Source organism: Lampetra planeri, chromosome 38 (assembly GCF_965212315.1).
Source record: "Lampetra planeri chromosome 38, kcLamPlan1.2.h2, whole genome shotgun sequence".
In the NCBI taxonomy this organism is placed as follows: domain Eukaryota; kingdom Metazoa; phylum Chordata; class Hyperoartia; order Petromyzontiformes; family Petromyzontidae; genus Lampetra; species Lampetra planeri.
This window is the reverse complement of record NC_136144.1, coordinates 4,696,869-4,709,686: the sequence shown is the minus strand read 5'-3', so window position 1 is coordinate 4,709,686 and position 12,818 is coordinate 4,696,869. Positions and strand designations below refer to the sequence as shown.

The following is a 12,818-nucleotide window of genomic DNA, read 5'->3' as shown; positions in this document are numbered from 1 at the left end:
CTTCCGTGAGCAGGATATCGAACTCGGGTCACCGGATTTGTGACGTAGTGAGCCAACCACTGCACTTACCGCTCCACCACACCAGTGTAGACAACAAGGCTGTAGCCATGCAGTCAACATTGGGGGGGACCAAATCTTCCAGGGGGTCGAGGGTTCCCCTCCAGAAAAAAAATCCAAATTTGAAAACACTAATTTCCTGCCATTTATTGCCTAAAATATTTAAAAAATGCACTAACACATAGGATGGACTTTTATTTTATTTTTACAATGTCTAATACATGTATTGTATTCCATTGCTCTGTTGTTTTTTCTTCTTTACCTTTTCTTGTTTCATTGTATGTAATGGCAGAGATTAGGGATTAATCAAGTACAACCATAACCACAATCATATAAACAGAAATCTATTTTACAGCAATATATTGGGGGGGGACATTTTGAGCATATTTGAATATTGGGGGGGGGGGGGGAATGTGTCCCCCCCCCAATATTTATAATAATTACGGCCTTGGTAGACAGACACGCACAACCGGCACCAGCTCTCACCGTTGTACTGCACGTAGAAAAAAAGACTCCCACTTTCACAAGTATGTACATACACAGACAACCACCCTCACCAGTGTAGAGACAAAGACACACACACAGAGGCACCACTTCCACAAGTGTACAAGAGAGCGTTCAATTGCCTGGCGGTTGCAGACTTCATCACTCGGCCACGACTCTCTGCACGTGGGCAGTGCGGCATGTGGCCGACTACGTCGAGGACATCGTAGACAAGGGGGGTGGTGATAAAGTTGTACGGTGGCAAGTGAGGCTGTGAAAAGGTTGTCACTCTGTAGTGTGTAGTGAGAGGCCCTTGATGTCCACTGTGGTTGCCCCCCACCCTTCCAGGTCTCCTTTGCAAAGGGATAGTGTGTGCGCTTATAAGCGGCTGTGTGGGAAGAGTGGGCTTCACGTATTGCCACACACCGCGAGTTACGCATTCAATTCAATGTGCGCATTATGCAGCAGTAGCAGCAGCTGAATGAACTGCAGAATCATCAATATCGGTGCCAGACATCACGACCATCATCATCACGGTCTCCGTTCATACCTCCACCATCACCACGACGTCCATCCACAACCGCCATTGCGTGGCGGTGGCGTCACCACGGCACTTGTGCCAGGCTACGTGCACTTTAAGGTCACGTGAAATGGCGCGAAGGTTTGCTGGCGGGAGGTCACGGGACTGATTGAGGTGCCGTGGGTTGAATGACTCAGATGACCGGCAGATGCACCAGCTGTTGCCCCAACCCCCCCCCCCCCCCCATTACTACTCTGATCACCACAACTTCATCAACCTCATCTTCAACAACCTCCTCCTCCACTCCTCAACCACATCACCACTACCATCACCTAAATCACCACCACCGCCTCAATCGTCACCACCATCACCACCAAACCCACCACCATCGCCACCACCACAATGACCATCAACCACTATCACCACCACAATGAACACAACCACTACCACCACCACAATGACCACCACCATCACCACCACAATGACCACCACCATCACCACAAGGATCATCAACCACCATCACCACCACCACAATGACCACAACCATCACCACCACAAGGACCATCAACCACCATCACCACCACCACAATGACCACAACCATCACCGCCACAAGGACCATCAACCACCATCACCACCACCACAACAACCACCACAATGACCACCACCATCACCACCACAAGGACCATCAACCACCATCACCACCACAACAATGACCACAACTATCACCACCACAATGACCATCAACCACCATCACCACCACCACAATAACCACAACCACCACCACCACAAGGACCATCAACCACCATCACCACCACCACAATGACCACAACGACCACCACCACAAGGACCATCAACCACCACCACAATGACCATCAACCACCATCACCACAATGACCACCACCACAAGGACCATCAACCACCATCACCACCACTGCCTTCTCACGCTGACCCAAGGGGGTCGCGGGTCACGTCTCGGGGTCACGGGTCACGGACCCGGCGCGTGACGTCACCACGCGATTCCCGCGCTCTGCACCGTCACCCCTCCTCGCTCTCCCTCCCCACGCTCTCCCTCTCTCTCTCCCTCCTCACCTTCCGTCACCTCCAGCACCTTAATCTGCGCCTCGCCCGCGGCGCGCACCTCCTGCACGGGCGACAGGATGGCGGTGAGCGCCTCCATGAGCGCCTCCCTCAGGCCCTGTTGCACAGGCGCCGAGGCAGCCATAGCCCCCCTTACTCCTCCTCCTGAGCCTCAGCGGCTGCGACCGCACTGCGCATGCGTGGTGGAGGGGGCGGGGCTCCCCCGGAAGTGGTGGTGGGGGGTCCGGAGTGGGGGTTGGGTTTCGTTCAGAATCGGGAGTGCGGGCGGGAGGCGAGGACTCCTCCACTTACGAACATTCGACTTACGAACTTTTATGGAATGCGAACCTGGGTCCCGTATGGCCCAGTTTGCCTGTTCGGACCCGAGAGTCATGAGTTCAACCGCCGCGCAAAAGATGGCGGCGGTGGTATCTACATCTGCAGAACGTGAAGAACCAGTGACATCTACATCTGCAGAACGTGAAAAACCAGTGGCATCTACATCTGCAGAACGTGAAAAACCAGTGGCATCTACATCTGCAGAACGTGAAGAACCAGTGGCATGTACATTTGCAGAACGTGAAGGACCAGTGGCATCTACATCTGCAGAACGTGAAGAACCAGTGGCATCTACATCTGCAGAACGTGAAAAACCAGTGGCATCTACATCTGCAGAACGTGAAAAACCAGTGGCATCTACATCTGCAGAACGTGAAGAACCAGTGGCATGTACATTTGCAGAACGTGAAGGACCAGTGGCATCTACATCTGCAGAACGTGAAGAACCAGTGGCATCTACATCTGCAGAACGTGAAGAACCAGTGGCATCTACATCTGCAGAACGTGAGGAACCAGTGGCATCTACATCTGCAGAACGTGAAGAACCAGTGGAATCTACATCTGCAGAACGTGAAGAACCAGTGGCATCTACATCTGCAGAACGTGAAGAACGAGTGGCATCTACATCTGCAGAACGTGAAGAACCAGTGGCATCTACATCTGCAGTACGCGAAGAACCAGTGGCATCTACATCTGCAGTACGCGAAGAACCAGTGGCATCTACATCTGCAGAACGCGAAGAACCAGTGGCATCTACATCTGCAGAACGTGAAGAACCAGTGGCATCTACATCTGCAGTACGCGAAGAACCAGTGGCATCTACATCTGCAGAACGCGAAGAACCAGTGGCATCTACATCTGCAGAACGTGAAGAACCAGTGGCAGCTACATCTGCAGAACGTGAAGAACCAGTGGCATCTACATCTGCAGAACGTGAAGAACCAGTGGCATCTACATCTGCAGAACGTGAAGAACCAGTGGCATCTGCAGAACGTGAAGAACCAGTGGAATCTACATTTGCAGAACGTGAAGGACCAGTGGCATCTACATCTGCAGAACGTGAAGAACCAGTGGCATCTACATCTGCAGAACGTGAAGAACCAGTGGCAGCTACATCTGCAGAACGTGAAGAACCAGTGGCATCTACATCTGCAGAACGTGAAGAACCAGTGGCATCTACATCTGCAGAACGTGAAGAACCAGTGGCATCTGCAGAACGTGAAGAACCAGTGGAATCTACATTTGCAGAACGTGAAGGACCAGTGGCATCTACATCTGCAGAACGTGAAGAACCAGTGGCATCTACATCTGCAGAACGTGAAGAACCAGTGGCATCTACATCTGTAGTACGTGAAGAACCAGTGGCATCTACATCTGCAGAACGTGAAGAACCAGTGGCATCTACATCTGCAGAACGTGAAGAACCAGTGGCATCTACATCTGCAGTACGTGAAGAACCAGTGGCATCTACATCTGCAGAACGTGAAGAACCAGTGGCATCTACATCTGCAGAACGTGAAGAACCAGTGGCATCTACATCTGCAGAACGTGAAGATCCAGTGGCATCTACATCTGCAGAACGTGAAGAACCAGTGGCATCTACATCTGCAGAACGTGAAGAACCAGTGGCATCTACATCTGCAGAACGTGAAGAACCAGTGGCATCTACATCTGCAGAACGTGAAGAACCAGTGGCATCTACATCTGCAGAACGTGAAAAACCAGTGGCATCTACATCTGCAGAACGTGAAGAACCATTGGCATCTACATGTGCAGAACGTGAAGAACCAGTGGCATCAACATCTGCAGAACATGAAGAACCAGTGGCATCAACATCTGCAGAACATGAAGAACCAGTGGCATCTACATTTGCAGAACGTGAAGAACCAGTGGCATCAACATCTGCAGAACATGAAGAACCAGTGGCATCTACATTTGCAGAACGTGAAGAACCAGTGGCATCTACATCTGCAGAACGTGAAGAACCAGTGGCATCTACATCTGCAGAACGTGAAGAACCAGTGGCATCTACAGGAGATTATACAACGTTTAAAGCCATTCCCCGTGTTTAGTGTACATACCGTACAACATGTTTGGAATCGACAGGAAGAAAGATGGACTTACAAACAGTAACTCTGGAACCGAACTTGTTTGTACTCTATTCCTGGAGGAAAACAAATTAGTTCTAAATAAAAACGTTTTTACCGATGTCCAGTAGGGGCACGGGGTAAGAACGTTACAACAAACAGTACAAAAACACGATAGTCGTGCAAAGTACAGGAAATACAAACAAATCACCCACACACATACAAATGAAACTAAACCATCCCCATCCTACAAGGCAAAGCCCACTGAGGTATGAACTTATTTTTCAGAAGCGATCTTGCCACAAATGATAGCTCAACAACGTGGCTTATCATGTGGACACGTATAAGCAGCAAAATAATATAAAAGCGTATTTCTAAATGTGGAGGGAAAAAGCGGAGGACCCGGAGAAAAATTCCACGCGACCACGGGGAGAGAGACATGCAAACCTCAAATATAATACAGATGTCAGGGTCGAGATTGAACCCACGACTTCCTGTATAGCAGACAGGAGAGCTTGATCCTGCTGATGAGACACTGTCGAAACCAGTCCTTAACAATAATCATCTGGTAGAAAAGCTTGCCCCTTCTGATGAGACGCTGAATGTCGAACCCTGTCGTTGCCTATAAACATTTGGCAATTCATCAGCATTGATTCATGCAGTGACGTGCGGTGAGGTCAATGGCTGGGGAGGCACTGGCTAATGTCAGAGCCAGATTCACACACTAATGGGGGTGTGGCCTCGCTGAGGGGGGCGTGTTCTTACTGAGGGGGGCGTGTTAGTGAGGCAGATGTGATAGCTGCCTCCCCTGGTGCTTTTTCATTGCAATTTCATGTCGAGACCAGCGAGCCTAAATATCTACATACACATACGTGAAATAAGTTACCTGGAGAATGGAAGGCGAGGACATGAAATGAAGGGGTCTACAAACATTACATTGGTGACATACTGAGATAGTTACAGGCACGCGCTTATTGCCCGTGCTCCATCCAGTTACTGAGGGGTTGCGCAATCAGAGGGGAGGCTGAGCTCGTCGCTGCCTCACCTCTCGTCTCTTCCTGTATTTGCAGCGGAGCTCCGCAAATTTGGCGATTTTGACTATAAAAATGATTGGAATCGTACAGGAATGACATTTTTAACACAGATCAGTGGAAAAATCTGAATATGTATTTTATTTTATTATTCTTTGTTTTTACTTTTCGTAACAGCTATTTTCATTGGAGTATGATAGATGAGGCTCTGCCTTCCCTGTCTCCCCTGACCGCACGTCCCTGAATTCATGCAAGCCTGACCCTGCTGATGAGACATTGAAAGTCGAAACCAGTCCTTGCCAATAATATTTGGCAGGAAAGCGTGCTTGATCCAGAGACACGTAATATCAGAATCAGTCCCATTTAAACGTTAATCTATTTTCCAACATCTGGGCATGCAAACCTGACCCTCCTGATGAGACATTGAAAGTCGAAACCAGTCCTTGCCAATAATATTTGGCAGGAAAGCGTGATTGCTCCAGAGACACGTAATGTCAGAATCAGTCCCATTTAAACGTTAATCCATTTTCCAGCATCTGGGCATGCAAGCCTGACCCTGCTGATGAAACATTGAAAGTCGAAACCAGTCCTTGCCAATAATATTTGGCAGGAAAGCGTGATTGATCCAGAGACACGTAATGTCAGAATCAGTCCCATTTAAACGTTAATCAATTTTCCAGCATCTGGGCATGCAAGCCTGACCCTGCTGATGAGACATTGAAAGTCAAAACCAGTCCTTGCCAATAATATTTGGCAGGAAAGCGTGATTGATCCAGAGACACGTAATGTCAGAATCAGTCCCATTTAAACGTTAATCCATTTTCCAGCATCTGGGCATGCAAGCCTGACCCTGCTGATGAAACATTGAAAGTCGAAACCAGTCCTTGCCAATAATATTTGGCAGGAAAGCGTGATTGATCCAGAGACACGTAATGTCAGAATCAGTCCCATTTAAACGTTAATCCATTTTCCAGCATCTGGGCATGCAAGCCTGGCCCTGCTGATGAAACGCTGAATGGCAAACGCATTCCTTGTCGATAAACATCTGGCAGTTTGTCAGCGTGGGCTCATACAAGCCTCACTGCTGATGAGACAGTGAATGTTGAAATCAGTCCTTGACAATAAATATCTTGCAGTTCACCAGAATTTGTTCGTGCAAGCCTGACCTTGCTGATGTAAATGTTGTGGATGTACTCTCCAACACACCGGTGGGCTGCAGTACTCGCTAATTGTCGCGTTTTGTTTACGTGACAAAACTCTCACTGTGTCGGGTGGTGGAGGGTTACGACACAACATTTATACTTACGCGATCTAACCCAAAAACCTTTATTATGAATAATATTGGTCGCAAAAGCCTACTACGTGTTAAACTTCGTGCTAATTACCTACACCGTGGGAAGTTATGCTATGGATAGACTTGCCACCGTCACAGGAATATGGAGTTGTCACTATTGGCTCAGGGTCGTCAGTGGAGTTGAACATCGCCTCATACTCATTTGAGCATAAAGGCATGATCACCACCGTCACCACGACAACCGCCATCATCAGCAGAAGCATCGCCATCATCTCATCCAATCACTAAAATCATCATTATCAGCATCGCATTAGCAGCAGCAACATCATCATTATCAGCAACATCTCCTTACCAAAACATCATCAGCATTCGCAACAGCATTCATCATGACCACTGTTAGTATAATAATCATCAGAAGCAACAACAGCAGCAGCGCAACCATCACCACTATCATCAACGTGGGCCCACATCTGAACGGTCAGTTGTGCAACATGGTTGCATGCAACTGATTATAACCAGACACGTCCACACTTATACTGGTAGGAACCTCCTAGTTACACCAGCCCACAAGGGATTATTGTGTCCGTCGTGCAGGGAGGGGCTGGGTGGGGAGGGAGGGGCTGGATGGGGAGGGTGGGGAGGGAGGGGAGGGGCGGGGCTGGGTGGGGAGGGTGGGGCTGGGTGGGAGTGGGAGGAGTGGGGCTGGGTGGGGAGGGTGGGGAGGGGCTGGGTGGGGAGGGTGGGGCTGGGTGGGGATGGGCTGGTCACCCCGTGGTGCCCTTATAAAACTCAACGTTTAACCTACTAACGCCGGCTTGTGCCCGCCCTCACGGTCGGCCATATTTGCGGAATACACCACGCCGCCGTTGACCCTGGCCATTGACCGAGCAACCCAACGTTCCTACCAGCTCCCTCCGCAGGAATGTGTTATCAGCAGGGAATTAAGTTGTGCGATTTCGACAGCGACATGGTTGCGCAACTGATGGCTCGGATTGCCCCAGATCACTCAAGATTGCAACTGGTCGCTTAACTTGCAAACGATTGCGACTGCTCACTCAATCTGCAACCGGTCGCTAAGATTGCAACCGGTCGCTTGACTTGCAACCGATTGCCCAAAAAGTGCACCCGATTGCTCAGATTTGCACCCCATGGCTTAAATTGCACCCGATGGCTCAGATTCCACGTGATTACAGGTGATTGCAGGTGATTGCACCCGATCGCAGGTGATTGCTCTTGAGAGCAGCAGCAGCAGCAGGAGCAGAGGTCGCTAACGGGTTTTGATTCCTTACCCCCCCCCCCCGTACCCGGCCGCACCAGGGTCGCAAACGGGTACCCGTACCCGGCCGTACCCGTACCCTACCCGTACCCGGCTGGGTACCTGATTGCGACCTCTGGGATGAAGCCATGTTGCAGGCGCGGGTGGGTTGATTCTAGGAACTTGAATTGTGAGAAGAGACAAGACGTTGGGAAATGAGTGATAAACGGTTACTCACCAATCTTAATTTGGAGCTTTCGTGACTGCAGGAATTACTCTTTGGTTCTTTCGGTAAAGTCACGTATAAAGATAAAATAATAAATTAAATAATAGCATACGACGTTTCGATTGCAACACAAGCAATCATCATCAGGTATACTCACCAGTGACTCACGGCCTACCCGTACCCGGCCGCACCAGGGTCGCAAACGGGTACCCGTACCCGGCTGGGTACGGGTAGCCTGGTATCGTGTAGGGTACGGGTATCGGGTACCCGATTGCGACCTCTGAGCAGAAGCAGCAGCGTGGGTAGTGAACCCGTGAAGAGACGAGGCGAGGAGAGGGAGTCGTGGGCGGACTCGCTTTATTGAGTTCAGTGCGGACACGGGGAGAAGTCGCCTCGGCGGGGCGAGGACATTCGGTCATTCCACGGACGGGGGACGGGATTCAGTGTTCCGCGCTCGTGGTTGGGTTGGTTGTTGTTGTTGTGTTTGTTGCTGGTGGTTGCTGCTGTGGTGGTTGTTGTTGTTATTGTTGTTGTTGTTGTGGTTTTTGTTAGGGGGGATTCACAACACGAAGTCACCGCGGTTCGGTCGCGCGCGCGCGCACTTCATTCACAACGACGCACGTGACGAAACGAACACCAACCACGACCTCCACCACGTGGTCAACAAGCTCCTCCACCACCAACCTCGTCAACAATCTCGTCCTCCACCTCCTCAACCACTTCCTCCTCCACAACCACTTTGCCCTACTCCTCCAACCACCACCACAACCACCACAACCACCTATTCCTCCTTCCCTACCACCTCCTCAACCACAAACACCTCTTCAATTGCGACCTCTTCCTTCTCCACCCACACGCAACCAACGTTTCCATCATCGCCACATCATTCCTCCACCACACCATCACTACGCGTTTAAAACATTTCAATATAATATACTATTCGTTATTTAACATCTACGATTATACTTTATAATATGTAGTTTTTGTATTTCAATGTATAGGACACAGAACGGTTATAATATATACTGTATGTCGAATATAATATACTATTTACTAGACTTAAGTATTGTCCACGTATCGGTCGCCTCGGGCTGTGAGGACACTGGGAGGCACGCGGGCTGCGTTTCACCTTCGGGCTGCGTTTGACCTTCGGGCTGCGTTTGACCCCTTGGGCTGCGTTTGACCCCTCGGGCAGCGTTTGACACCTTGGGCTGCGTTTGACCCCTTGGGCAGCGTTTGACCCCTTGGGCAGCGTTTGACCCCTTGGGCAGCGTTTGACCCCTTGGGCAGCGTTTGACCCCTTGGGCTGCGTTTGACCTTCGTGCTGCAAGAACAGAACCGGGGCAGCAACAACGCCCCGACCACTCGAAACCCCGACACGTTCGTCAATAACGCAGCGCGTTGTGTGCGCGGCCTTGAAAAGGGCAATGGACCTCCTTGGTAGCCAAGTGATTAATTATTTGAACCTTATGGCGGTACCATAGTACCCCGGCTCTCGCATAATGTCCGCGATGCAGTCATCTTTAGTCTGTTGACGGTCGACCATGCTGCATTCGACTCATCTCGACGAGCTGTACACGATGCACCACTACGGTGCATTACGAGCGTTCAGGGTTTCAGCGCAATCATGCTGGCTGCGTTTCAACATCGCGGAGTAGCACTGATTTCGGATTGATTGGTACCCCAGTCGCGGAGTGAAGTACATCCCTGGAAAAAAATTGTGTCCCAGAAATAAAATATTTGCCACGACCATTTTGTATTATTTGGTACCCCGGGGTACCGCCATAAGGATCATTTATGCAAGAAATCCACACCGATTCGTTGGATTCATTTTCAGGAGAGTCCTGTTGCTGCTACTACGTTGAGTTTTTGTTGTTGTTGAAGATTAGTTAATTATTATACGTGTGGGAGGAAAGCGGAGCACCCGGATAAACCCCACGCCTTGCGCGAGGGGGCAACGCTCGATCCCCGTACAGATGGAAACGGACGGAGATTTGTCCACTTGCGGGAAGGCAGTTGTGTGATCCACCAACCCGGCCGCTGCCTCCACAGTGCTGGATTATTTACGACATGCACTTAAAGAAGGCCCATTTCCTCTTACGACCACAGTGTTATTGACATAGTGTGTTGAGATGTGTGTTCCAGAGGCAAAGGCAGCAGCAGCAAATCATTCGTTGAATTGCGAGGCAAGTCCAGGGAACACGGGAGCCGGCACAATCTTTTCTCGACGTGGCCAATACCGCACCGGTGAATTTACGTGGCGACCCCTTTGGGTTTTTATCAAGCAATTTCACTGGCGCTGATCGTGTAAATAAATCGGCGCAAATCAAGAGGATTGTCCCTCCCGCTCAGGTGGTGCAAGTTTCCGCTCTGGCCCATGGGACGACACACCCAAGTCATCACTTTGCCCACCGCGGCTCCGGCGTCCCATTGTTTACCAAGGTTCACAGTTCAAATGCGCGCGCGATGATTGGTAAACAGGTTCCGCACGTGCGCGCACGAGCGTGTGTGTGGTGCGTGGGACACAGATCCCTATGGTTGGTCAACACCACGCTCGGCCGCCTTTGTCTCCCCAGTGGCGCGGTTTACACACCGCGCCAGGTACTCGTTTTACGGATGAGACTACCTAGGGGAGGTTCAGGACCGGTTCAGATAATCGTCACTGGTGTTCGCCGTGAGCGGGAATCGAACTTCGGTGGCCGGGTTCCATAGCGCAGCGCGCTACACACACGTAGTTAGAAATAGAATAAAATAAATCACGACGTTTCGATCGCAACACACGCGATCGAAACGTGTTTTATTTCTAACTACGTGACTTTACCGAAAGAACCAAAGAGTATCATTCCATGTGTGTGTCTCCAGCGTGAAGTGCTGCATTCAAAAACAATAATACGGGCCCCGTACGCTTGCAGCAAGGAATCTGTCTTCCAACCGCAAATACAGCCCGTTTGCTTCCCAGTGTTCCCAAACCTTGAGCCAAGGAATTGGACCGGCTCCCTTCAATGAGGGTGGGAGGGCGTGGTGTGAAGGGGGGGGTGGTCAGGCGAGCGAGTGTGGATGCGAGGTCAGAGGTGGGGGGGGGGCTAATGCAGTGAGCGCGGGGAGCGGTGGCGCAATGGTTAGCGCACCCACTGTCGCGCCTAGTTTAAATTAGCGATTTATCGGGGCCACGGCTAACGAATGATATCCGATCTGGGTGGAGGGACTCATCTTCACCAAACCCGCACTGACCGGCGTGGTGAAGTATGGTCGAACCACCCATATGACCGACACGTCACAGGGAAGCGGAGACCCTCGTTTCTCATCGGCTGTAAATGATGATCATCATTATTATTATAATTGTATTAATTCGGTGAATGTATCTTTAGTGGGATCTTGGGTAGATGGTTGAGATAATGTCGCATTATCGATTAATCGATTAATGTCGCCAATTAAGATCACGACGCACGCATTTCCGCAAAGTAGCAATGCTGTGGGGGGGTTTGTTTTCCGATTGGCGTACGCTGCGTAATCGTGGATTTTACGTGACCCCCCCCCCACCAGCCACTAGAGGCAATGTTCCAAAAAATATATATCTTACAATCGACTGTTGAATAGATCACGGGAATTGGGGGGGGCGGAGACCCATCAACACTCGCTCCATCACCATCACCACCGTCACGTGACTCCACCGTCATAATCATCCATCACCCGTCATTGTACATGTAAACCCGGCCCATATAGTCTGCAATAATCATATAACCCCCCCCCGACCCCGTCTTAGAAGCTTTTACTCAGAAAAAAATAACATTAATCGCATTAACAAAAACAAAAAGTTATACTTGCTATGAAATTATTTTCTTTTCTTTTATATATAAAATCGGAAGATAATCGGAAACAAACTAAAACTGATAGAACATTATACAAATTCCTGCATATATGTGTTATGTTGTGTTACACGTAGCAAAACACGTCTCGCTGTGTTTCCCCCATATATAATTTTCTTATATCATCATTATCATCCTCATCATCATCATCAATAGCATCATCACAATCAATATCATCATCAATATAATTATAGTAGTACAGGTCTATGGTTATTAGTTATTACTGTCAATACAAATATATCCAATTGCTTAAAACACTTCTACAAGTAAATACAATAGTAACGTTGCTTCAACAACACCACGAGGTTTCACGCACGCGCACGTGGGGAGTGCGGGGGGGGGGAACATCGCTCTGGGGGCAGGGAGGGTAAGGGGCATGTGCACGGCTGAACGAATCGATGAATGAACGAGTGGGATTCACAACCTCACGGACCACGACGACCATAAAATAACATCGACCAACATCGACGAGTTGTACGAACGGCATAAGAATCACGGGGGTACGGGGGGGGGGCTAGGTGGAGGGGGGGGGCGAGGCATGAGACGCAGTGACACAGCTGGGTGTGGGATAGGGTCAGGGTA

General features: G+C 49.9%; 1 protein-coding gene across 3 annotated transcripts in view; it reads right to left on the bottom strand.

The window, feature by feature from the left end:
- IPO9 (importin 9) overlaps positions 1-2,351 on the bottom strand; it is a 74,063-nt gene extending 71,712 nt beyond the window's left edge. For 2 of the 3 annotated variants that reach the window (XM_078612230.1, XM_078612229.1), the window contains exon 1: positions 2,151-2,351. In XM_078612230.1, the coding sequence (XP_078468356.1) occupies positions 2,151-2,283 (133 nt within the window). In that variant the 5' untranslated portion in view covers positions 2,284-2,351. Of the gene's footprint in view, positions 1-1,090; positions 1,276-2,150 lie in introns of those variants that run through there. The other variant, XM_078612231.1, reaches the window with a different exon arrangement.
- Positions 2,352-12,818: the final 10,467 nt, after the last annotated feature.